This window comes from Crassostrea angulata, chromosome 1, assembly GCF_025612915.1.
Source record: "Crassostrea angulata isolate pt1a10 chromosome 1, ASM2561291v2, whole genome shotgun sequence".
NCBI classification, from domain to species: Eukaryota; Metazoa; Mollusca; class Bivalvia; order Ostreida; family Ostreidae; genus Magallana; species Magallana angulata.
This window is the reverse complement of record NC_069111.1, coordinates 34,000,516-34,027,625: the sequence shown is the minus strand read 5'-3', so window position 1 is coordinate 34,027,625 and position 27,110 is coordinate 34,000,516. Positions and strand designations below refer to the sequence as shown.

Sequence of the window (27,110 nt, the reverse complement as noted above, 5' to 3'; positions counted from 1 at the left end):
TCACAATTTTTTCGCATTTCGGTCAACCGTCGTATTTACGTAATTATATTCAAATATGTACACGAAGGTTAGAATTAAGATAACGCGTAAAATTCTCTTAAGATGAATTTTTAATTTGCTTATAAAATTGTCAGTTGATATTGACTGCTTAATATGAGTAGGTAGTTCATTCCATATATTTGGTCCAATTGTACTAAAGCTTCTGGCATTAAAAGTCTTTTTTGTTTGTTTGTTTTTTTTAATAGAAGGACCAGTGCAATAGCTTTCAGAATTTAGGGAAGAACGTAATTTATGATTTGTTGTTTGTTTCGACAAAGTTCTCTTGTAATCGAAACTCCGGTGCTTGACCCACAGAACAGTTGTAAATGACGTGAGAAATAACTAAGGACAAGACTAAAATTTCCGTTGCTTCTTTCGTTAAATACTATCGAATACATTTGATCCTTTGATAGTTTAGCATAGCTGTACGGCATATTTGTTGATATTCTTTGAAATTTATGTTTTCATGCACCCAAGTATCGTATGCATTTCAGTTTTGATATCATTTTCGTAAGTGTTTATTGCCCTCGTTGTACATTTTTCTAAGTGCATTTTACTTCCAAGAAGAATGAATTCTGTTTTTGATGAATTCTTTAAAGCTTGGCGTTCATCCAGTTGTCGATAATTACTGCACAGACCTCAAAATCGCGAATAGCATTGGTTTCACCGTATTTCGACGATGGATTGAATGGTTTATTTGCGGTAAGGTCATCGTAAACCGATATGGACGTAGGGGTAACGTCGACTAAGGTGCCAGCATACGTTAAATATAGTCATGGTCCTAAGGAGCTACCCTGAGGAACGCTGCATTGCAGCTGATGAACAAAAGATGAAACGGCATTTACACACACTCTCGGGGTCGCAAGTATGATTCGAACGCGGCGCTAAGATCGATTGCAATGACAACTTTCTTCTTCATACACCTACTCCATATCGCAAAATAAAATAATGCGTGAAAACTGACAAAACTTCCTTGAAATTGATCGGCAGTAAATTCTAAAAAGGCCCAAAGTACAAAAATGCAGTTTGGTTGTACAGAGCGAAAATTAGTTAAACTGGTTCCAAGAGCAACCAACACTTAGGACGTATCGGTAGAGATGGAGTTATGACTTATGCTTTTTGTTAATCTTTTGCACTCATATCATCAAAAGTTATCAGTCTGTTGCATTACCGATATCAATCAAACAGCCTTGTTTAATCAACAATTAACTATTAGAATAAAATCTAAAGGCAATCATTTATTAAGTTCTATGATTTTATTGGGCCTCTAAAAAAAACCCTGATATTTTTTCATACAGACATAAAAGAGAAGGCCTTTTAGCTAGCCTGATCTTATGATAGCGTACATGTGCATTTGATACGGTATCTTGAAAGGTGGTATCCCAGATATCCGAGATATTGGGTCCTGGTATTTGTTTAACCTCTGTGAATACACTGTTCCAGACTAAGTATCAATCATATTTTCACTGTAATGAGATCATGTGTTCAATCCCTTTTTACTTTTACTGAAAAAATATCAGTAACAGTTACTAGTACAATGATAAAAATAATCAACCTCAGTATCTATTTAAGGAATAAGGAATCATTTTTTGAGTATTATAAGATGATCAAATACGGTCGGGGGAGATCAAATTCAATAAAGCCAGAATTTTATGAGAGATTTTATCACGCATCACCAGATTATATTTATATACGGTAGTTTTCAGCTTTTGTACGATTAAATATTAAATAATCATTGATGAACTGTATTGGACTTTACATTGCAAAATCGATTTGTTGTGTAATCAATGACAAAGACACTGGAAAACGTAAATATTTATAATTTACACAGAGATTTCTTGAATAACAAGAGGCCCAGGGGCCACATCGCTCACCTGAGCAACAATTGCCTTAATTCTGATAAAATTAGCATTACAGTATCAAAATATCTTGACAACTAAGTACAGTAGATCTTGCTAAAAAAATAGAAAATCTGCCAATTTTTATCCACCTCTTTTTTGGGGTAAATACCAAGCCCCTTTTGTTGTTGTACCTGTAAGAAGATTTTTCTCTATTCCAATTTACCCCCCCCCCCCCCCTCCTCCATTTCGTGGCCCCCCTTTTCTCTAGGGAATCATGGTTTCATCAAACTTAAATCTGCATAACCTGTGCTTTCACACTAAGTACTGAGTTTTGGACCGAAAACTTTCCCAGAATATTTTTAAAGATTTTTCTCTATATATTCCTATGTAAAAATTCAAACCGCCATCACGGCCCAGCCCTATCACTAGGGACTGTGATTTTGCAAACTTGAATTTACACTATCCGAGGATGCCTCTACACAAGTTTAGGCTTTTCTGGCCAAATAGTCTTTAAAAAGAAGATATTAAAGATTTTCTCAATATATTCCTATGTAAAAATTCATCCCCCATTGTGGCCTCACCATACCCCATGACTATTATTTAAACAAACTTGAATCTTTACGATCTTGGGATGCTTCCACTTAAATTTGGGCTTTCCTGGCCTTATAGTTTTGAGAAGAAGATTTTTAAAGATTTTCTCTATATATAAAAATTTATCCCCCATTGTGGCCCGCCCTACCCCCAGGGACCATGATTTGAACAAACTTGAATCTACATTATCTGAGGATGGTTACAATATGAGCTTTCTTGGCCATAAAGTTTTGAAAAGAAATTTTTTTAAAGATTTTCTCTATATATTCCTGTATAAAAATTTATCCCCTAATTGTGGCCCCACCCTACCCCTGGGGACCATGATTTGAACAAACTTGAATCTACACTATCTGAGGATGCTTCCACTCAAATTTAAGCTTTTCTGACCTTATAGTTTTTGAGAAGAAGATTTTTTAAAAAAATTTCGATATATTCCTATGTAAAACATGACCCCCCTCTTGTGGCCCCACCCTACCCCCGGGGACCATAATTTGAACAAACTTGAATTTACACTACCTGAGGATGCTTCCATTTTAATTTGAGCTTCTCTGGCCAGATAGTTTTTTAGAAGAAGATTTTTAAAGATTTTGTCTATATATTTCTATGTAAAACTTGATCCCCTAATTGTGGCCCCACCCTAGCCCCGGAGACCATGATTTGAACAAACTTGAATCTACACTACCTGAGGAAGCTTCCACTTTTATTTGAGCTTTTCTGGCCTAATAATTTTTTAGAAGAAGATTTTAAAAGATTTTCTCTATATATTCCTATGTAAAACTTGATCCCCCCATTGTGGCCCCACCCTACCCCCGGGGACCATGATTTGAACAAACTTGAATCTACACTATCTGAGGAGGCTCCCATTTTTATTTGAGCTTTTCTGGCCTGATAGTTTTTTAGAAGAAGATTTTTAAGGAATTTGTCTATATATTTCTATGTAAAACTTGATCCCCCCATTGTGGCCCCTCCCTACCCCTGGGGACCATGATTTGAACAAACTTGAATCTACACTACCTGAGGATGCCTCCACACAAGTTTGAGCTTTTCAGGCCGAATAGTTTTTGAGAAGAAGATTTTTGAAAAATACCAACAAATTTTCAAAAATTCTCAATTATCTCCCCTTTAAAGAGGGCGTGGCCCTTCATTTGAACAAACTTGAATCCCCTTCACCTAGTGGTGCTTTGTGCCAAATTTGGTTGAAATCTGCCCAGTGGTTCTTGAGAAGAAGATGAAAATTTGAAAAGTTTACAACGCCGACGACAACGACAACGACGACAGACAACGGACAAATTGTGATCAGAAAAGCCCACTTGAGCCTTTGGCTCAGGTGAGCTAAAAACTAGCCTCGGGTACTAGGTTAGAATAAAAACAACATCCATCTTGGTCCAGATTTTGGCTTGCCCTCAACAACAACCATTTGTTTAAAAAAATTTCAGAGACTGCGATAGGAAACTTTGTCATGCATGTGTCTCAGGTTTTTTTTATCCATTGCATTCGGTCAAAAAAAGAGGCAAATCTCTAGAAACTGTTTTGAAAAAAAACCACATATACCGGTATGGAGTAGGGTGTGAATTGAAATACATTTGGGGTCAATAAGATGAAATACAAAACTCATATCATATTACTGACCTTCGCTAAAAGTAAAACTGGTTTATTCAATTAAACACTTATCTATTTTTTTTTTTACATAAACGTATTCAATGGCGTTGTACAAATAGAAGCAAAAAAGAAAGAATATTTACATATAACAAATAAACACGAAGATTAGAATTAGAATAAAGCGTAAAAGTCTCTAAAGATGTATTTGTTTTAATTTGCTTATAAAATTGAAAATTGATTTTGACTGCTTAATATGAATAGGTAGTTCATTCCATATATTTGGTCCAATAGTACTAAAGCTTCTGTCATTAAAAGTTTTTTTTTAATAGAAGGACCAGTGTAACAGCTTTCAGAATTTCGGGAACAACGTGATTTATGATTTGTTGTTTGTTTTGTCAAAAGTTCTTTTGTAATCAATACATACTCCGGTGCTTGACCCACAGAACAGTTGTAAATGACGTTGTGAGAAATGACTAAGGATAAGACTTAAAATTTCCGTTGCTTCTTTCGTGAAATAATGTCGAATACATTTGATCCTTTAGTTTAGCATAGCTACACGGCATATTTGTTGATATTCTTTTCATATATAAAAAAAAAGGCACCCAAGTATCGTATGCATTTCAGTTTTCATCATTTTCGTAAGTGTTTATTGCCCTCGTTGTACATTTTTCTAAGTGCATTTTACTTCCAAGAAGAATGAGTTCTGTTCTTGATAAATTCTTTAAACCTTGTTGGCGTTCATCAAGTTGTCGATAATTACTGCACAGTCCTCAAGCTCGCAATTAGCATTTGTTTCACATTATTTCGACAATGGATTGAATGGTTTGTTTGCAGTGTGGTCATCGTAAACCGATATGGACGGAGGAGAAACGTCGAATAAGATACCAGCGTACGTTAAATATAGTCATGATCCTAAGAAGCTATCCTGAGGAATGCTACATTGCAGCTGATGAACAGAAGATGAAACGGCATTTACACACACTTTCGGGGTCGCAAGTATGATTCGAACGCGGCGCTAAGATCGATTGCAATGACAACTTTCTCCCTCATACACCTACTCCATATCGCGAAATAAAATAATGCGTGAAAACTGACAAAACTTCCTTGAAATTGATCGGCAGTAAATTCTAAAAAGGCCCAAAGTACAGAAATGCAGTTTGGTTGTACAGAGCGAAAATTAGTTAAACTGGTTCCAAGAGCAACCAACACTTAGGACGTATCGGTAGAGATGGAGTTATGACTTATGCTTTTTGTTAATCTTTTGCACTCATATCATCAAAAGTTATCAGTCTGTTGCATTACCGATATCAATCAAACAGCCTTGTTTAATCAACAATTAACTATTACAATAAAATCTAAAGGCAATCATTTATAAAGTTCTATGATTTTATTGGGCCTCTAAAAAAACCTGATATTTTTTCATACAGAACTAAAAGAAAAGGCCTTTTAGCTAGCCTGATCTTCTGATAGCGTACATGTGCATTTAATACGGTATCTTGAAAGGTGGTATCCCAGATATCCGAGATATTGGGTCCTGGTATTTGTTTAACCTCTGTGTATACATTGTTCCAGACTAAGTATCAATCATATTTTCACTGTAATGAGATCATGTGTTCAATAAACTGGATATTTAATAGCTTATTAAAAAAAATTTCCAAGTTATATGTATGTACCGTTTCCATCCCTTTTTGGCAATTTCTAAGAAAATAAACTTACATGTCACTGAAATAGATAAAAGGGTAAATAATTTCTTTTTTACAAGTAATCTCTGTTTACCTGGAGAAATTTACAGAAACGAAAAGAGATTTCTTACGGATATTTCTTCAAACTGACAAGAGGTAGGGAGTGATTCATAGAAGAATACTTTATATTTTCATGCATAAACTATTGAATAAATATTGTTTGAACCATAAAATTTATATTTTTAACGTATCTACGAATATTTTTCGAATAATTATACATGCTAACACTAGCTTATTGTACAGTTAACGCCAGGATGATAAATATTATACATACACGACGTGTAGTACGCTTTGAGTTTACTTTATTATCTCTCCTTTGCCAGACTTTTTTCGGGGGGGGGGGGGGGGGTAATGGAAGGGGCAGAATTGTTTCTAATGTAAAAAAAAATCTCAATGGATCAATACTTTACTTGAATTACTTTTAGCTGCACTTAACTATAACACAACTTTTTGCTTTTAAAATGTCAAAACAATATAAAATAGTTCATATGTGCACATTTATTGATTTTTTTTTTCTTCGTAAAACTATTTTACTTTCGTTTTGGGAACATACGGGTACTTGATATGTCACGTGGTCGGTAAGTACCAAACACAGATTACGGGTGCGCATTACAGGTGTATGATGTATCAAAATGTCGATAGGCGACCCTAAACATTGAAAACAAAGTCAGTTTTGGGGGATAAGAGACACATTGTGACTTCACTTGTGCTGTGCTGAAACTTCCATGCCTATAGGATCTTAAGCAGTTGATAAAATATAAGGTGGGTGTCTTTTTATAACTTCTCTGTAAGTTAAAAAAGTTTGCTAGACATTATGTCGGCCATTGAAGATAATGCATACCTCCCCGGCCTTTTAAATTCAGAAGGCATGAAAATAATTATGCCAGCGTAGACGAGCACTGTATGAAATTTGCAAACATACCTGTATAGATATATATGTATGAACACCAAGTTAGAAACACATGGCAATTTATATTTGTTGATGTAAAAAAGAAAAAAGAAAAAAGAATTTACATTAAAAAAATATGCAGTCTAAATTTAGATTAATTAAAATGATAAAACAATATACAAAAATGTATCATTATATATTACTTTTACGCATCCATACTCTCTCTCTCTTTTTCTTTCTCCCTATTCCTTTTTTTCTCTCTCTCTTTCTCTTGACAACAGCTGGAAAATATTTCCCTGTTTATTATCAGATTTTGTATCGATTTAATTCGGACAAAGTAATAAAAAGTCGGTTACTGAGGTTTTAACCTACTTGTATTATTTACATTTAAATCTACTCTCAAAAGACTTGTAAACTGGATTTTTGTTTACGTCAGAGGTTGAGGAGAAAAAAACCCATGATTTTATATTTTACTTTTAAGGAGTCTGGATGTTGAACAAATTGCCCATCAGATCTACCTTAAAATTCTGATTACGTTTTTTTGCCGTAAACTTTATTAATTGGGGGGATCCAAATATTTTAGGTTTCAAATTTTAATTCTTTTTTTCTTAATATGCAGATTTTAGTCCATAGGATATTAATTTATTCTAAAATGTCAACGACCCTCCAGCCCCCATAAAAATGTGTTTAAACCACGTGTAAAAATTTTGTATGTGTTTACTTGTAGGTAAAAAGTCTATATACCTATACCTACATGTATCATCTGGTCATTATCTACATACATGTGTATGTTGTTTACTCATCGTAGAATTATTCATGGTAATAATGCACGAGTTCAATACGTGTTTTTACATACATGTATAGCTATTGCATACTCTGTGTTAGATAAACTTATCAATACATCGCTCTTGGCTTTGATTGAACTACCGAAAGACTCGGACGGAAATCTAAATCGTGTGATAAAAGGGAAGAGAAAGGTAGAGATTTACTTTAATCACTCGAATGTTTACTTCAATACATCTAATAGATTAATACCAGCTGTTATAAAGAATTGACATGCTTATACATATGTCAACGAAAGCATCTGCAATTTTTTTTATTTTTTTTTTGGGGGGGGGGGGGTTCCGTCGCTTTCACTAAAAGTGTTGGAATGGGTTGGGTTTTTGTTGTTGTTGTTAATCCTTTCAGCCAGGGCGATATTCCCAATGAATAATCAATACTGTTATAGATAATGAACAAGTTTAGGTGTACACTTTTCATCTAGATAGTCAAAGCCAATAACATTTTTACAAAATTGAGATTGTCATTTCCATGTGAACGATTTGTCCGATCCTATAAACGTTTAAATAATAGATACATGTACTTTGAGTACACTTTAAGTACACTTGTACTTTAGTACACTTGTTCAACGTGTGTTATTGTCATAATGATGTTTTTTTATTCATCAAATTTTACTGGTTTTTTTTTTAACATATTTTACCCAAATATTGTGCAGTATAAAGGAAAGTAATATTCATGTCGCAGCCACGTACATTATTTCCCTTGCTATTCCATGTTCAAAGAGTTCTCTAGTGAAAAGAAAACCTTTTACGATATTAAATGAAAAAAAAAGAGAAAAACTATGATTCATTGCATAGATTTTGATAAACAAACCCTTTAAAATACAATTAAAGGAGTCCAACAAATAAAATATTCATGGACTTTTCAACAATATAGATATTCATGGAATGCTCAACAATTAAGATATTCATGGTCTTTCAAAGACATAATGCCGTTGGAATCTTTTAACTTTTTAAAATATCAGAATGATAATTCGCACTTAAATACATTAATTACTTTGACAAAACACACTTTGAAAATTGATGTTGGACTGAAAACAAGCACATTTCCGATATATTAAAAAAAACTGCCGAGGAATACCGTTTGTTCAATTTATTAATATTAAGCGAATATTTGTTTGATTTCTGAGTACACAATTAATATCACATATTCACAAAGTAACAAACAAAAATACGCGTAGCGTACACCCCACAGATAATTTTGATCTGTTTGAACATAATTCATTGTTAAGAAAATATATACAACAGGATAGGGCACAATTACTGTAAACTTCAAATGAAGGATAAGTAAACTCGATTCCAATATACTCTTTGCACGTAGCGGTTTGAAATTCTATAGAGTATGTCTGGGGGTTTTTTTCACTATCTGCTTTAAAAAGCTCGGATAAAAAACTGAAATCCTTGATTTCAATTAGACACACTGTGTAACATTTTTAGGTTGCCAGAAACATATATAACTTCTCATTATTCATTTACTCATTCGCAAGTTAAACTTAGGTGTCTTTCCTAAAAATTAAGCGATAATCAAATATGTACGTCTCTGTGTTGCGCATCGATTTACAATGTACCAATTGACAATTCTTTAAAAATTTAGACAAATTAACTAGGGTAAGAGTTGACGTCATTTAACTTTGAATCAGTTTAAAAGGCAGTCAAGCATAAGAAAAAAATGCCCCTAAAAAAATTCCGCAGCAGGAGTCAAATCACATGCTTAGGCACTTAAAGCGAGTGCCAATCCTTTAATGGCGGATCTGCCGTCTGTTGTCTAACGTGCTCTCGTATATATTCTTTATGACCATTTGTGTTTATACATTTAGTTCCATATTGGGCAACTTCTTCCAAGTCTTCAGTTTGCCTCCAGGCCGACAAGAAGCTGGAATGGTTTATTAGAAAAAAGAGCAACAGAGTCTGTTGTAATGTTGTAAATTTTGAATTTGTCATGTTGTAAATTTTGTATTTACACCCACCCAGTAAATTCAAAATTTACAACATGACACTGTATTCAAAAGTTAGGCATGTGTTATTACAGCACATTTCTGTTTAGTTCCAAAGAAGGACGGAGACCTTCGTCCAATCTTGAATTTAAAAGAGAAACCTAAATGTTCTGACTTCACTTACATTTTTTCATTCCAAGATGGCCGTATAATATAAAATCCTGATTCTATATTGTTAGAAAAAGTTAAAGAAAAATACATTTAGCATTTAGTGGAATTCACTTGCTATGAGGTCGCTATATATTCTTCCATATCAGTACGTGTTGTAAACTGCTTAAATATTTATAGGGGTGAGAACAATTTTCCCCCTAAAAGCCATTTGTAGTTTAATTAAGGTTGTATTGAACACCTGTCGATATCAGTGTGGATAAAAGTATATTCTAATCAAAATACTTTCACCGGTTTAGAATTTTCAAATTTTGCAATATTTGAAGAAAAAGTATATTTTAAAAATGTTTGGAATGGTAAAAATTATTAAAGTCCCAGTAGGATTCGATCTCATGACCTACAGAATCGTAGTTAACGTACTAATATCCATATCTATATAATGACCAACTGACAAGCCGATGCAGATCCATATCGCTATATTGGAAAACGTTTTTTTTTTTAAACTCAGCATGGTTTGAATACATATTTAAACGTAGACTGACTATTTCTTATGGGGATTACTCTGCTGCTTTTCCGATTTGGAAATAACACATAATGTGTACATCAGTAAGGCCCATTGTGCAATACTAAATTTAGACGAAATTCCAGGTAAAAAGTTATGGTTTCTTCGAATAAATGGCTCGACGACAAACCCTACCTCATATCTATTTATATACACATACAGTCATTGAAATCGCCGAGCGGAACTTTTCCGGAGTTTCCCCCTCTAAGCTTATTCAAATTGGACTTTAATCTTCAGACAACAACTGAGGCTTAAAGTTCTTTATTGAAAAAACACGACCATGTACATGGGCTAAATATTCTTGTCTTGTAAAGTACTGCAGTCATCGATTTGTGCAATATTTCCTTTCATTCACACAGAAAATAAATTCATTTCATAGATCTGTTTATCCCCGGGCTTCTCTCTGTATATATATTCAAACCGATTTAAAAATGTTGACAATGATTATTGTGCATTTTATTGAATACATAAGCAAACACGTTTATGAGCATGCTCAGAAACCTACTAGTACATATGTATTTACAAACCAAATTTCAAACATAAATATTCACCCTTGTACAGAAATATCTTTAAATTCTCCAAGCACCTTGAATACATTCATATTGTGCATGCTCTCAGACAAGCTTTTTCTCTTCTTCAAAAGTCGAGAAAGAAAATGGGAGAATATAAAGTGGATAACACCCTCATAGTTGACTGAAAAAGAGAATAAAAAGTAAATATACGTATCAATACACAACTAATATTTTACAAGCAAATAAGGACTTGTGTCTTCATACCATCTTCTAATAGTGTAATTTTGTTTAGAATCGTGTTATTGATTTTTTTAAGGGTGGCCTGCGCTCCATATTTATTTCAATTTGAATGTTTGATCAAGGAACCAATTTTAACAAACATCGGCCTGGGGTGATGACCCTAAATAAATTAGAAATAATAATTTTGTTACACAAAACTTACACGTTCCAGGAAAATTAAAAACAGAATTCCTTGGACAAAAATATACGTACCGTTTCAATGCTCCCAAATGTTGTGACATTGATAACTATATGAATGATATGAGCACTAGAAATAATATACAGACTCAAAGGAATGAAGCTTAATGTGTCTGTCGATTCCCCAAATATAACGTTAATTTTCCTTCGTTTTTGACAAATAAAGTTATCTGACAATTGTAAAAGTCATAGGTTTTAGGTACAATTTTGAAATTTAATATTAAAAAAGAATTTTACACTGAACCGAATATATTCTTAAACTGAAAACAGCAACAAAAAATCGAATGAATGAATCCTTTCAGGGCAATGGACAGCCGGAAGGGATTATATCCTGTATCAGTAAAAACTATGGCGTGATTAAGTAAATCAATAGAAGCTCATCAGTAAGGGCTTCTCGTGGAATCTCTTGTTTACGTTTCCGTGTATCCTGGTTTGTTTACAATCACAGTAAAAAAGCTTTTAACAACCTCTTTGTACGGAAAATCCTTTTTATGCATTTTGGGTGCTTTGTCAGTATAGGAACGTTTTCAAAAGCATACGAGAAAAGAAAAAGATAATTATTTTAAATTCCAATAGATGGATGAAAATGGAAACTATTCATTACACGAATGTTTTTAGAACCATGTCAGTTAGGGGAAACGCAATATGTGTTTATAGTTAAAATGAAATCTTTTTTGGCGATCTCTTTACGAATAAGATATCATTTAAGTCTCTTTAACCGAAAGCTGAAAAGAAGACGAAGAAAACAAGTATATTTATGTAAATTCTAGCTCGTTCTGCATCGCCATAGAGGAATGTAAATGTTTATGTGCACAGCCCTTTGTAAGGTAACAACGGATTGCATGCAGATCCTAGTGACCGAGAATATGGGTCTTGTTACCTGCAACACATGGTCGCCATTTGTCGGGACTGTGATCATAAAAAGGGATAATTTAGTTGAATAAACGCTTATTAAGATGGTGATTTGGATTATCTTGTAGGGATGGCTCAAAACCGTTATGTTCCTAAACTTCCAATCCATTGTATCCCATACAAAGCTCGTTATGAACTTGCTGAGGTGTTTGATTCTCCGTCTGTGGATGGGCGGCGGACACTGGAAGGTCTTGCTGATGCCATCTTTGAACACAGCGGCTACAGAGTACCATTCGACCACAACACAATAGCGGTATTTATATTGGGACATTTAAATGTTGACGATGATTCGGTTTTGAAAAATTCCGTCTCGAACTTATGAATGATTATTAAACTGTAAATATTTCAGGCAATCAGGTCTCGTTGTAATTCTGGAGAGAGTCCAACAGTTAGGTTTATCTATGATCTGTCCAAATCTAAACTGGCCGACCTTCAACTTCTACAGCAAGCTATATGCTCCCTTGATACACGTGCTGAAGATATTTTACCAAAGTACATGACAGGTATGTTTAGATAAAAGATTGTTATTTGGGAAATTTCATGTCGGACTTGAGGTGGAATAACACATCATTACATAATGGCTGACCGCTGATCGAAACGACATTTTGTTTTGTTAAAAGGATTTTATGGACTGAAACAAGTAACTTACTCCATAGCCGAGTGGATAAAGTGTCGGACATGTGATCCGTACATCCCGAGTTCGAATCCCGCAGGGGCTTTTTGTTCTTACTTACTGGAATAATTATTTTAGATATTCATTTTTTATCCCCAAACTGCAAATTTTTCGCTTATTTGACATTTGTACAGTTTATTTATCATGATATTCATTATCCAAAAAATTCCTGTTAACTTTTTCCAGGTGTGTTATTCCACCTTAATCGTTAAAAAAACTGTGCCTTTACGAATACATGTACTTCATAAAAATTACATATTCTTTTAGAAATCATTAAGAGATATGAAGCTGAAAACGGCCGAAACATATGCACCTATGATGACAAAAGTTCGCAACATGCATGTAATTGCAACGACTGCTCCGTCTCTTACAATAGGTCAGAACGGTTAAATCGGGTACCTTCGGGGGTCACCAGACACCCTAAAAAACAATACCATAAACATCGCTGTGACCAATCAGGATGTGTCCACAATCACGAAACTACACCAGGAGGCCGACAACAACCACCGTACCGTAACAACATAAGTCAGGATGGTTTCTTACCCAATAATGTGGAGGTCGCTATGAGTCGTTCTTTGAATATCTCTGATCACAGTGACATTCAGAATAACATAGCATCACCGCATGCAGACGACTATATGTCAGAGAGCCATAGCATGCATTTGTTTGGTAATGGTCTTGGCCTGTTTCCTCCTGACGATTTCAACCCCTGTCCTCCAAGTGACTGTGGAGAGGACGACGAAGATGACGAAACCTGGACCAAAACCACATCCATGGAAGCCAGCCAGAGTGAAGGGCTACTCAGACCAAGACGAGGTGCGCATCCAAGGCGAATCAGATCGGAGCCGATATACGAGGGTTCAAATGCTGAAAATACCGACAACACACGGAGACATTCGCATCCCATCTACCAACGACAAAATGAAAATGGCCCGAGAAAGAGGGACTGTGAGAGTGACGGGGATATTCCTAACATTCCGGACGCATGCACATGCTACAGGAGTCCAGTTATAAACATAGGTAAACTATAAACCTCTCTCTCTCTCTCTCGCTCTCTCTCTCTCTCTCTCTCTCTCTCTCTCTCTCTCTCTCTCCCATATGTACGATAATTAAGCTACTGTGTATTTTTCTTTACAGGACCCAGGACGGTGTTTGTCTCACTAGCTGATGATTCTAAATATCATATCAAGGAGGTGCTCACCATGTGTAACAAGCTCAAAAAATACGGCTTCGAGGTCAAATGTGATATGATGGAATCCTTGTTTTTAGAACAGAATATTAACGTGAACGAATGGCTGGACCAGTGCTTCACAAGAGCAGCTTTTGTGATTTTCTGCATATCCCCCAAATATTACCAAAATATCGGGGCAGACAATCCTCTGGAAGCTCATCCAAACGATAATAGATTTCACACGAGATACATTTTCGACCGTGCTCGAACCGAATTTATCCAAAATAATAGCATCAATAGACGATTTTTACCAGTATTATTTCGAAACTCAAATGCAAGAAACAGCCATATTCCCGAATTCCTGAGGTCCACTTTGAAGTATGTATTCCCAGACACGTTTGGTCATCTTACAGAGTTCATTGGAAAGTCCATCACCAATTAATCAACGAACTCTGTTATTGTTTGAACAAAACAAGTGGTGCTCTGTTTCGAATTAAAGCTAGATTTGAAACAGATTGTTAAAACATATACCCAATATGTTACCAGATATATAAACTCGCTAGATAAACATACAGTTATAAATGTATTATATACAAAATATTTTGCAGGCACTTTCCATATCATTATTGTTGCAAGATGAGTAAGATATTTGTTATCGGTTTATTATTCTTATGTACATATGTTATGAGTATGTTATTCACAATAAATAATCTATAGGATAAATGGTTGTTGTCATTTAGGATAAACTCTAAATACTTTTAAGTCGATAGCAATGAGAAAAGCACATAAAGATTCTTTTAAAAGTTTTTCTACGGACATTTTTTAATAAGTCGTTTAAGGAATTGGAGAGAGATATTTACACAGTAACAGGCGATTGCATAGTCAAACTGGTTTAGAGTTTCTCAGTTTCGGGTATTCAGTTTACATGTCCCCGATAGGCGTTCACGCAATCTTCTTTGCCTTGATATCCTGAGACAGGGTACACTTCAGACCAGCATGACATTTGCTTTATCTTATAAAGACTCATCCGAGAATGAAAACTACACACCTGAAATACTTCTTATAACCGAGTAACAGGAGCACGTGAAGATCGACTGATTTGATATACAGGTGCATGCGACCGTTTTGCATCTACCTTGCATATACAGGTGCGGCAAAAGTGGTTAGCTGTACAAAATGATCGACTCGAGAAAAATTCAGTATTGTATTTTGAGAAATATATGGCCCTTTTTGTGCCATCTGTGGAGAGTTTATGACTTATAATATTTGTCATGGATTCAAAAAGGATATCGATTCGGTAAATGCAGAATAAAACGCCAATTTTCAAGAGCAATAATATATTTAAAGGGACATGATCACGATTTTGGTCAAAAATTATTTTTCCGATTTTAATGTTTACAATGCTTCAGAAAGTCATGTTAAATAGGCAACCAAAACTTGAATGTCATTCGTTGAGTTATAAGCAAGTTACAGAGCTTGCAATCCTTTGCTATGTAAACAAAGCTTTTGTTTACATTTTGAATGTTGAAGTGAAAATTCCAATTTTAAACATTAAAGGAATGTGTTAAACGTTAGGAACTGTTTATTTATGCTTAAAACGAATAAGAAAATACACAAATCAGCTTGAAAAGGATTTTTACTGGTATATTAAACCTATGTAAACAAAAACAGGGCACGGGCTTTGTTTACATGACAAAAATTTGTGAGCCCTGAGTCTTGCTTATGACTGACTCTCAAATTTAATATGATCAAAAATGCTTTCCTAAAGCATTGTAAATAATGAAAACAGAAAAATAGAATTTGACCAAATCGTGACCATGCCCCTTTAAGACTGGGTTCTTTGATTTTTTATATATATATATATATTTTTTTAATAAAATTTTATCTTCACACCCCCCTCCCCCTCGAAAGACCCAGGATATTGAATTAATATTATTTTTAAAAAACTTTGACAATTTTTGTAAATTGTTAATTATTGAATCATATACATACAGCATTTAGACAAGAATTCAGAATTCTAAATCGTTTTCCTTTTCAAGGCTATTTCTTACGGAAGCATATTGCTAATCCATAGCTTTATAGAAACTGGCCGGATTGGTCGAAACCTTCAGCGACCAAAGAAAAATCGCGGAGTGTAAACCATTTGGCTGTTTCTTTTCCTAACGTACTAATGTACATTAACAGTTAATAAGTTAATTTATTATACTTTCATGTTACTGAAATCTGATTGGGTTAGACGCAGTTGGTAATCCATTCTATTACCCTCAGCGTTAGCAACAAACTTGGCAACGGGTAACACAACAAATTGTTACATGCGCGTAAATTATGCGCGTACGGTTCGCCGTAGAATTAACTTCATTTCTATATAGAAGCAGTAAAATTTTCTTTAAAATTAAGACATTCAGTATAATAAAATAAATAGTGCCTGTTTGAGGGGGGGGGGGGTAACTGTTGAAATTGACACCCTTCCCGTCGGTTGACAATGGTTTTCTCGGGGTGTCAATTTCAACAGTTACCCTCCCAAACAGGCACTATTTATTTTATTATACTGAATAGTCAATTTATTAAAAGAAAGATGTAAATGCATACAATAAAATGCTTTCTTTGATGATTCATGTGGGTTATGAAGGTTGCGATCATTGCAGAAAAAATTTACATATTTACATAACATGCTAACGCTGGTTATCAAATATATGATCCCAGTTTATGTGCATAGTACAGTGTCACGCCATGCAGTCTCCCTTTTTTTGGCAGCGTTGCTTTCGCTATCTGAGTGTCCTTCCATTGTTCTGTCAGATAAAGAGTATACACCAGAGTGTACGTGAGATAAAGACATGCCACAATGGCGACCAGAATAGACTGTTCAATAACTGGGACACTGTCAGTGCTTGTTATTGAGAAGGTGACATGCATGCAAATTATATACAACATATATTTTTTTTTCAAAACAACGATGTATTTTTAAAGGTACGTATACTTGAAATGAAATAATGAGACAAAACTTAAAATCAGTATTTACTAAATGAAAAATGATTCATGTCAAATAAGCTGCTCTGATGAGTTCTGTTTTTAACGTTTTTAATTTTTTTGTTATCAGCAATCAAAATCAAATTACAGTCACGTGAAAATTACATTTGTGATTAATGTTTACATTGCTCAAACCATAACTTTCATTATACATGTATACTTTAAAAGACATCCGGATTAAGTTATAATTATATTTCAAAGCTTCAATTTTTTTTGAGTTTTTTTTATAAACATTAACAGAATTCTAGATGTCATGACTTGAGAACAAGTCTTTAGATATGTAAATGCACTGCATGGATATTAAAGGGACTTGGACACGATTTGACTTAAAATTTTCAAATTTTATTTTTCCATTTTTAATGTTTATACTGATAAATATAGAAGTTTATAATGTTATGTCAAAATTTGAAAATCAAAGATCAAGTTATGAGCAAGGTACAGAGTTCATATTTTTTTGTTTTGTAAACAAAGCTCGAATATTGTCATTTTTTACATATGTGTTGTATTGTTGTAAGTTTCAATCAAATCTATCTTTCTTTTGTTGATAATAATATTCATGAAGATATTGAAATAGTTAAAATTTGTTTTTACATATCCTTTTGTCTAAGAAATGGTAATTTTCTACATTACATTTTTGTAAACAACTATAAGACTCGAGCTTTGTTTACATAACAATCAATTCTTACGTCTGTATCTCGCTTGTAACTTGACTTTAACATTCAATATTTTGATTAATCATTTAAAATGCACCAGTAAACCATTTGAAACATAAAAATTGAAAATAAAATTTTTGATCTCAAATCGTGTCCAAGTCCCTTTCACACAGTTTGGGTGTCAGTGGTACTCTAATATCGCGTTATTAAATTACATCATGTATATGTGTCGCGTAAGCAATTTCGATCGCATTGGGGCGAGAAATACATGTAATTCATTACAAGCAAGTGGAAAATTGTATAATAAAGAAAATATATTCTTATGCTTTAAACGAATTTAAAGGCAACCAAAGTATCGGTTTTGTCGTAAACATTTCTTTACGTTAAGGGCACCCCTTTATTTTAATGATACAACTTTTTTCTTTATGGTTCAACAATCACAAATCGTTTAGAAAATTGCTAGTATAAAAGAAATAACTTAGTTATAGGAGCATTTGCCTAACAAGATTCAAACTTTATCAAATAAAATCTTATTGCTTCATGCAAAAAAAGCATGTTGCTATAAATGTATATGCATATCATTGACTAAAGATTTAACAAGGCAAGGAGCAAAGTTTCATAACAAAATGCTTAGAAACCTTTAACAAAATTAAGTTCTTTTTATTAAGTACACAAATCATGTGTTATACGGATAGAAAAAGCACTCATTTACAAATGAGCTTAAATTGAAATTCCAAAATACAAGTGGCTTTTAGTGACATTTCACCCAACGATCTTTTCCCCATCCAATGTTTCCCCTTTGTAAACTAACTTAATTAGGTATCCTTAATCGGACCCCCCCCCCCCCACCCCAAGTTAATATGCGTCATGGACAGCTATTTATTTCTCTTAATTGCACTCTAATCGGTTAACATTAATTCTATTACATTATTACTGCTTACACAGAAGAAATTTCATCATTCCGAACCCCTGTATTATAATCATTGATAATGTATACAGTCATGAATATGCATAATGGACATATTTATTATCACCTTTAAAAATTTATGCACCATGCTTTATTATTTAGTTTAAAACCCATTCACCTAACAAGTGGTAGTATTGTTGAAAACCGGTTTAAGTGGAGAGCAAATAGAAATAAGAAAATTAAAAACGATTTCCGTTGGAGAGAACTTTTGGGCAAATGCTTATAGTATTAATACATGGCGCCGGTAATTTCTTCATATTCTAAATATTAACCTTCCCTCATGTCGTTTATTCTCTGCCATTTGCTAAAACATTATATAATAATCATATATATATATATATATATATATATATATATATATATATATATATATATATATATATACACACACACACACACACACACACACACACACACACACACACACACACGCGCGCGCGCGATTTGATTAAAATTCGCACGTAAATGTCAATCTAAAGTTTAAAAAACCATCATTTTCATTGTTTTACTTCATTTCAATACATAATGACAGTGATACAGAGTGTGGTGTTTATTAAGAAATCTAACATTTATATACAACACGTAAGTTTAAATTTGAATCTAAAAAAAGACGACAGTCCCTACCTGTAGTTGGATGACGAAACATGTGCGGTAGCAGACAAATTTTTGGGAAAACATGGAATCTCGGTACTCAGGTAAGAACACGTGATATTAGTCAATTATTATTTTTGAATGCATTCATTTAAAGATAAAAAAAAATGTAAAAATAAAAGTAACATTGAAAATATGTCTTGTTTTTGTCCATCGGGTGTATGTGGACTTTGGACCTTTCAGCAACTACTGGTATTATCCAATTGAAAACGAAACCAAGACAATTTTTGCATGTTCTTTATGAAACTCTCTCTCTCTCTCTCTCTCTCTCTCTCTCTCATTATGTCTTATGTACGATAATTAAGCTATTGTGCATTATTCCTTACAGGACCCAGGACGGTGTTTGTCTCACTAGCTGATGATTCCAAACGTCATATCAAGGAGGTGCTCACCATGTGTAACGAGCTCAGAAAATACGGCTTCAAGGTCAAATGTGACATGATGGAATCCCTGTTTTCAGAACAGAATATTAACGTGAACGAATGGCTGGACCAGTGCTTCACAAGAGCAGCTTTTGTGATTTTCTGCATATCCCCCAAATATTACCAAAATATCGGGGCAGACAATCCTCTGGAAGCTCATCCAAACGATAATAGATTTCACACGAGATACATTTTCGACCGTGCTCGAACCGAATTTATCCAAAATAATAGCATCAATAGACGATTTTTACCAGTATTATTTCGAAACTCAAATGCAAGAAACAACCATATTCCCGAATTCTTGAGGTCCACTCCGAAGTATGTATTCCCAGACACGTTTGGTCATCTTACAGAGTTTATTGGAAAGTCCATCACCAATTAATCAACGAACTCTGTTATTGTTTGAACAAAACAAGTGGTGCTCCGTTTCGAATTAAAGCTAGATTTGAAACAGATTGTTAAAACATATACCCAATATGTTACCAGATATATAAACTCGCTAGATAAACATACAGTTGTAAATGTATTATATACTAAATATTTTGCAGGCACTTTCCATATCATTATTGTTGCAAGATGAGTAAGATATTTGTTATCGGTTTATTATTCTTATATGTTATGAGTATTTTATTCACAATAAATAATCTATAGGATAAATGGGTGTTGTCATTTGGGTCTTAAAAGAAAGATGTAAATGCAAACAAAAAAATGCTTTCTTTGATGATTCATGCAGGTTATGAAGGTTGCGATCATTGCAGAAAAAATTTACATAACATGCTAACGCTGGTTATCAAATATATGATCCCAGTTTATGTGCACAGTACAGTGTTACGCCATGCAGTCTCCCTTTTTTTGGCAGCGTTGCTTTCGCTATCTGAGTGTCCTTCCATTGTTCTGTTAGATAAAGAGTATACACCAGAGTGTACGTGAGATATAGACATGCCACAATGGCGACGAGAATAGACTGTTCAATAACTGGGACACTGTCAGTGCTTGTTATTGAGAAGGTGACATGCATGCAAATTATATACAACATATATTTTTTTTTCAAAACAACGATGTATTTTTAAAGGTACGTGTACTTGAAATGAAATAATGAGACAAAACTTAAAATCAGTATTTACTAAATGAAAAATGATTCAAGTCAAATAAGCTGCTCTGATGAGTTCTGTTTTTAACGTTTTTAATTTTTTTGTTATCAGCAATCAAAATCAAATTACAGTCACGTGAAAATTACATTTGTGATTAATGTTTACATTGCTCAAACCATAACTTTCATTATACATGTATACTTTAAAAGACATCCGGATTAAGTTATAATTATATTTCAAAGCTTCAATTTTTTTTGAGTTTTTTTTATAAACATTAACAGAATTCTAGATGTCATGACTTGAGAACAAGTCTTTAGATATGTAAATGCACTGCATGGATATTAAAGGGACTTGGACACGATTTGACTTAAAATTTTCAAATTTTATTTTTCCATTTTTAATGTTTATACTGATAAATATAGAAGTTTATAATGCTATGTCAAAATTTGAAAGTCAAAGATCAAGTTATGAGCAAGGTACAGAGTTCATATTTTTTTGTTTTGTAAACAAAGCTCGAATATTGTCATTTTTTACATATGTGTTGTATTGTTGTAAGTTTCAATCAAATCTATCTTTCTTTTGTTGATAATAATATTCATGAAGATATTGAAATAGTTAAAATTTGTTTTTACATATCCTTTTGTCTAAGAAATGGTAATTTTCTACATTACATTTTTGTAAACAACTATAAGACTCGAGCTTTGTTTACATAACAATCAATTCTTACGTCTGTATCTCGCTTGTAACTTGACTTTAACATTCAATATTTTGATTAATCATTTAAAATGCACCAGTAAACCATTTGAAACATAAAAATTGAAAATAAAATTTTTGATCTCAAATCGTGTCCAAGTCCCTTTCACACAGTTTGGGTGTCAGTGGTACTCTAATATCGCGTTATTAAATTACATCATGTATATGTGTCGCGTAAGCAATTTCGATCGCATTGGGGCGAGAAATACATGTAATTCATTACAAGCAAGTGGAAAATTGTATAATAAAGAAAATATATTCTTATGCTTTAAACGAATTTAAAGGCAACCAAAGTATCGGTTTTGTCGTAAACATTTCTTTACGTTAAGGGCACCCCTTTATTTTAATGATACAACTTTTTTCTTTATGGTTCAACAATCACAAATCGTTTAGAAAATTGCTAGTATAAAAGAAATAACTTAGTTATAGGAGCATTTGCCTAACAAGATTCAAACTTCATCAAATAAAATCTTATTGCTTCATGCAAAAACAGCATGTTGCTATAAATGTATATGCATATCATTGACTAAAGATTTAACAAGACAAGGAGCAAAGTTTCATAACAAAATGCTTAGAAACCTTTAGAAAAAATTAAGTTCTATCTATTAAGTACACAAATCATGTGTTATACAGATAGAAAAAGCACTCATTTACAAATGATATCAAATTGAAATCCCAAAATACAAGTGGCTTTTAGTGACATTTCACCCAACGATCTTTTCCCCATCCAACGTTTCCCCTTTGTAAACTAACTTCATTAGGTATCCTTAATCGGAACCCCCCCCCCCACCCCAAGTTAATATGAGTCATAGACAGCTGTTTATTTCTCTTAATTGCACTCTAATCGGTTAACATTAATTCTATTACATTATTACTGCTTACACAGAAGAAATTTCATCATTCCGAACCCCTGTATTATAATCATTGATAATGTATACATGAATATGCATTAATGGACATATTTATTATCACCTTTAAAAATTCATGCACCATGCTTTATTATTTAGTTTAAAACCCATTCACCTAACAAGTGGTAGTATTGTTGAAAACCGGTTTTAGTGGAGAGCAAATAGAAATAAGAAAATTAAAAACGATTTCCGTTGGAGAGAACTTTTGGGCAAATGCTTATAAAATTAATACATGACGCCGGGAATTTCTTCATATTCTAAATATTAACCTTCCCTCATGTCGTTTACTCTCTGCCAGTTGCTAAAACATTATATAATAATCAGATATATATATATATATATATATATATATATATATATATATATATATATATATATATATATATATATATATATATATAATTCGCATGTAAATGTCAATTTAAAGTTTAAAAACCCATCATTTTCATTGTTTTACTTCATTTCAATACATAATGACAGTGATACAGAGTGTGATGTTTATTAAGAAATCTAACATTTATATACAACACGTAAGTTTAAATTTGAATCTAAAAAAAGACGACAGTCCCTACCTGTAGTTGGATGACGAAACATGTGCGGTAGCAGACAAATTTTTGGGAAAACATGGAATCTTGGTACCCAGGTTAGAACACGTGATATTAGTTAATTATCATTTTTGAATGCATTCATTCAAAGATTAAAAAAACTGTAAAAATAAAAGTAACATTGAAAATATGTCTTGTTTTTGTCTATCGGGTGTATGTGGACTTTGAACCTTTCGGCAACTACTGGTATTCTCCAATTGAAAACGAAACCAACACAATTTTTGCATGTTCTTTATGAAAGTCGTGAATATCTATGTCCAAAATATTCTATTTAATCAAATTAACATCAACATAAATCATAAACTTTGAACTGAGTACATGTATTATACACAAATAAAAATATTTTATGCGACACATTGCAGCGGTGCATTCCCATGAAAGCACCAAACGTGAAATAGAAAACAGATGTCCTTGCCCAGAGTGCTACCAGTACCATTCCTCTTCAAGCTCCGTTCATTCGAGCAATACAACGAAAAGCAATGATCTTTTCGGCGATACATCCCCTATTTCGCCTTCTGATGCATTTCTATCACCAAGTCCCCAGAGTCCACGTTCTGGACACGGTGTACACCCCTCGATAACAAGACAATCTACGAATCCACTCTTTGGACAAAATAGAAACCTTTCTTCCAATGTGAACGCCAAGGGTGGATGGTCATCTGCGAAACCTTTTTCTGAACCTTCCAATATAGGACGTGAGTGTAACTCTTCGAATCAACTTACTGAACAAAATAGGATCCGTTCTTTAAGCCAATATAATGCGAACGGTTTCCCTGGAAGGTGTGAATGCACATGTGGCATACCTGGCTCACCTGAAGAGTACACAGACCACGGTAGTTCAGCACAGTCCGTGTCACTTACCTGTCTCTGTCCATCTTCCATCATAAGTGATAACACACGTAAGTTGATTTATCGGTTTATAAATTCATCATTTTTTTCTGTCAATCTGTCGTAGGTACAATGTACAAGTTTAATGCATAGTAACTAATTTATACTTTCTATTTTTTTTTTAAGCAAATACAGAAAAGCCGATCGTTTATCTGACGTTTTCGGGGAAAAGCAAAAGACATTTTCGTGAAATTAAACAGTTGTGTGATGAACTTAGAGATTGTCTAAATTTTTCGGCGAAGTGTGACAATTATGATGTCATCAGACAATCTGGAGAACTCAACATTGTTCAGTGGAGAGACACGAACTTTTCAAAGGCTCTGTGGATACTATTCTGTATATCACCCGAATACAGTAACACTTTACGTTGTGTGAGAAAAAACAATTGTCTCTCTGATATTAGTGAAAACGAAAAGGGGATACTTTACATACACAGTATTTCAACGGCTGAGTTTTTGGACAATGGAAGTCGTAACTTTCGGATGATTCCTGTAGTTTTTACCAAGAGCAATGCAAGTGTACAAGATATTCCATGTTTTCTGAGATCTTCTCCATTCTATAAATATCCGATGGAAAAAGAAAACTTATTCGAACGATTAATACAATATAAGTAGTTTGAAACGAAGGAATGCACAGAAAAAAAAATCTTAGTTCTAAACTATTAAAGAGATTTGTAATATATAGCAAGTGCAACAGTAACATGTAAACAGATTTAAACTTGATTAAACCCCTGTTTCCTGTATCAAGGTCTACAGAGCTTCAAAATGTGGCTTGTAAAAACCGATATGTGAATGCAGTTTAACTGCGACTTCCAGAAACTAGATTCGGAAGATATGCACAACTGAAAAATGTATTAGACATTTTTATCTCAAGAACTATACAAGAAATTTTAGCTGTAAATTTCAGTATTCATTTTGCTGCAAAAAATGTGGTATTATGTATTTATGATATTAATTTAACATAACCTTGAAAATTGACATGATTGAGCCAAATTTTATATACCTAAATGACAGATTTGTGCACTAAAGCAATTTTGATAACTACATACACATACAAGTACTTTTAAATGATAACTTTAATGTCTTAGTTATGGCACCCTGAAGCAGGAATGTAGTAATAGAGGTCCAGAAAGGGATACAAAGTGGTATCCAAGAAATAATTGTCTATAAACATTCATATAATATAAAGGTAAGTCTGTTTTAGAATTGAAATATATAACAATTTTTAAAAAAAAAAAAGACTGGGGAGGAAAAACCAGGGGATATTGGTTCAGTCTGCTGAATTGACTTTCAATATAATACATGTACCAACTCTCGAAAAGCCGGGTTTTGATTAAGTTTTCTGTATATAAAAGTCCACAAATATACTTTTAACAAGAAATTGCTTGTTACTACATGCAAGATATGTCTTTACAACTAAAAGCCTTAGGATGAACACAAAGTGATCGTTGGTAAATGGAGAGATATCAAAGCGCAAAGTTTCCAACCTTCTGTCCCATATTGTTCAGCTTCTCTACATCACGAATCATTAGAATTTTTTCTTAATACATGTAATCACAAGTAGCAAATCTTGATTGGCATTTACAACTCTTATATTACACGATGGTGACAAAAATTGATTCATTTGATTTCGCGGTAAAAGGTAGTATTTAAAACCTTAATGTCATACCTTTGGACTTGTTAATAATTTTTCTTTTTAAAATATTTTTAACAAGTGCATAATTTGTTATCTCTTGGTCATCTCTCATTCTTTTAAAAACTCTATCCACATATGCTATCTCGAAATAGTAAGTAAGTAAATATTTTATTAAAGTAACATATGTGTATGTCAAAAGTATACTATAGTGCAATACAATGTTGTATATCATTAAATTAGACCGGGCCCCTTTCACCTTTATGTCAATTTGAAATCATTGAATATACAAAGTAGATACAGTATTTGAGCGCATTAATGTACCCTGGTTTGTACAGATAATTTTGTATTACTGAGTAAATTAAATTGAGGTATTTGGCAGTCTTTGATTTTTTTTTCTCCATTATATTCAAGTTGACTATCTCATCTAAATTTACACGATGAAAGAAAGAGTTTTTATTGGTTTCGTAAAATTTGGAATTTTAAAGAAATTGTTTTTCATTCACAATCGATCAGTCTTTACACAAAACACAATAACTTTCTTGTACAGGTTCACTGCGATAACGACCAGTTTTGACCATGAGAGGAAGGATTCCACGTCCGAATTGTGTCATCAAAGACCGCCATGTTCAGTTTTGTTCATTTTTACTTACATGTAGGATTTGAACGTCACATATGTCCTGAGCTTAGGTAGAGACTTCGTTTTCAATTTCCATACATCTTCATAATATTTAAATAATTTAGATTTAAATTCCTTTATGTCACAGATAGAAATAAAATCAAAATAGGAATACATATCTAATTTATATAAAGATTTTTTTTTACTTGTGAGTGAGTACCATGTGCTGTTGTTACGATAACTCCACAAGAAGACTTTTTTGGTAAGACGGTCATCATCCATTCGTATTACTCTATTCCATCTTCTTAAGATATATGTACATATTCAGCGCCTCTGTGTTAGTGCTAACTATGAAACTTCACTATTTAATGAACTGACGGCGCGTAGATCTGTGTAAACCCAAGAAATATCGGATAACATAGTTTTGAACCATTATGGTATGTTTTAATCCCCAGACTCTGGAACAAAATTCTAAAGTAGGTAGTACACAAGAATGAAATAGCTTTTCAAGGTATTTTAACCGACATGAATATATCTTGACGCCTTCAAGGTAAATAAGTGGGATTTTGCATCAACTGCGTCGTGTAGCTATATTCTGACCCATATTATGACAAAACCTTTGCAGTTTGTCCATCAGTTCCCCTTTCCAAAGAAACCAAATAACGATTACAATTCGAAAAATGTGCTCAAATGATCGGCAAAGTAACACTCTTTCTCTCTCAATATCCCTGCTGAATCTACATCTAAAATCTTAAGCACCCACGTTCTTTTTATAAAAACACTTATAATGTACAAGGTTTGATTTAGAAACGGATTCAATTTGATTAACTCTATACGGTACTAGAGTATAAAAAACAAGGACATAAAATTCAACAAATGTACAAAGCATGTAAACATGTGACCCTATTGTTTGCAACATGTAAATGGTTACCCATAGCTCAATCT

General features: G+C 33.4%; 2 protein-coding genes across 3 annotated transcripts; both read left to right on the top strand.

The window, feature by feature from the left end:
• The first annotated feature begins 6,382 nt into the window (after positions 1 to 6,382).
• On the top strand, positions 6,383 to 20,274 carry LOC128155196 (uncharacterized). 2 transcript variants are annotated; one of them, XM_052816806.1, is made up of 5 exons: positions 6,383 to 6,574; positions 12,174 to 12,358; positions 12,455 to 12,608; positions 13,046 to 13,798; positions 19,576 to 20,274. In XM_052816806.1, the coding sequence occupies exons 2-5, from the start codon at positions 12,176 to 12,178 to the stop codon at positions 20,049 to 20,051; spliced, it is 1,566 nt and encodes a 521-aa protein (XP_052672766.1). In that variant the 5' UTR covers positions 6,383 to 6,574; positions 12,174 to 12,175; the 3' UTR covers positions 20,052 to 20,274. The 2 variants fall into 2 exon arrangements, with proteins under 2 accessions (XP_052672766.1, XP_052672757.1); XM_052816797.1 differs by lacking the exon at positions 19,576 to 20,274 and adding an exon at positions 13,916 to 14,672 and having other exon boundaries at positions 6,389 to 6,574.
• A 370-nt stretch (positions 20,275 to 20,644) lies between these two features.
• LOC128168279 (E3 ubiquitin ligase TRAF3IP2-like) lies at positions 20,645 to 25,927 on the top strand. Its single transcript, XM_052834483.1, has 4 exons — positions 20,645 to 20,741; positions 22,980 to 23,064; positions 23,389 to 23,925; positions 24,041 to 25,927. The coding sequence occupies exons 2-4, from the start codon at positions 23,046 to 23,048 to the stop codon at positions 24,526 to 24,528; spliced, it is 1,044 nt and encodes a 347-aa protein (XP_052690443.1). The 5' UTR covers positions 20,645 to 20,741; positions 22,980 to 23,045; the 3' UTR covers positions 24,529 to 25,927.
• Positions 25,928 to 27,110: the final 1,183 nt, after the last annotated feature.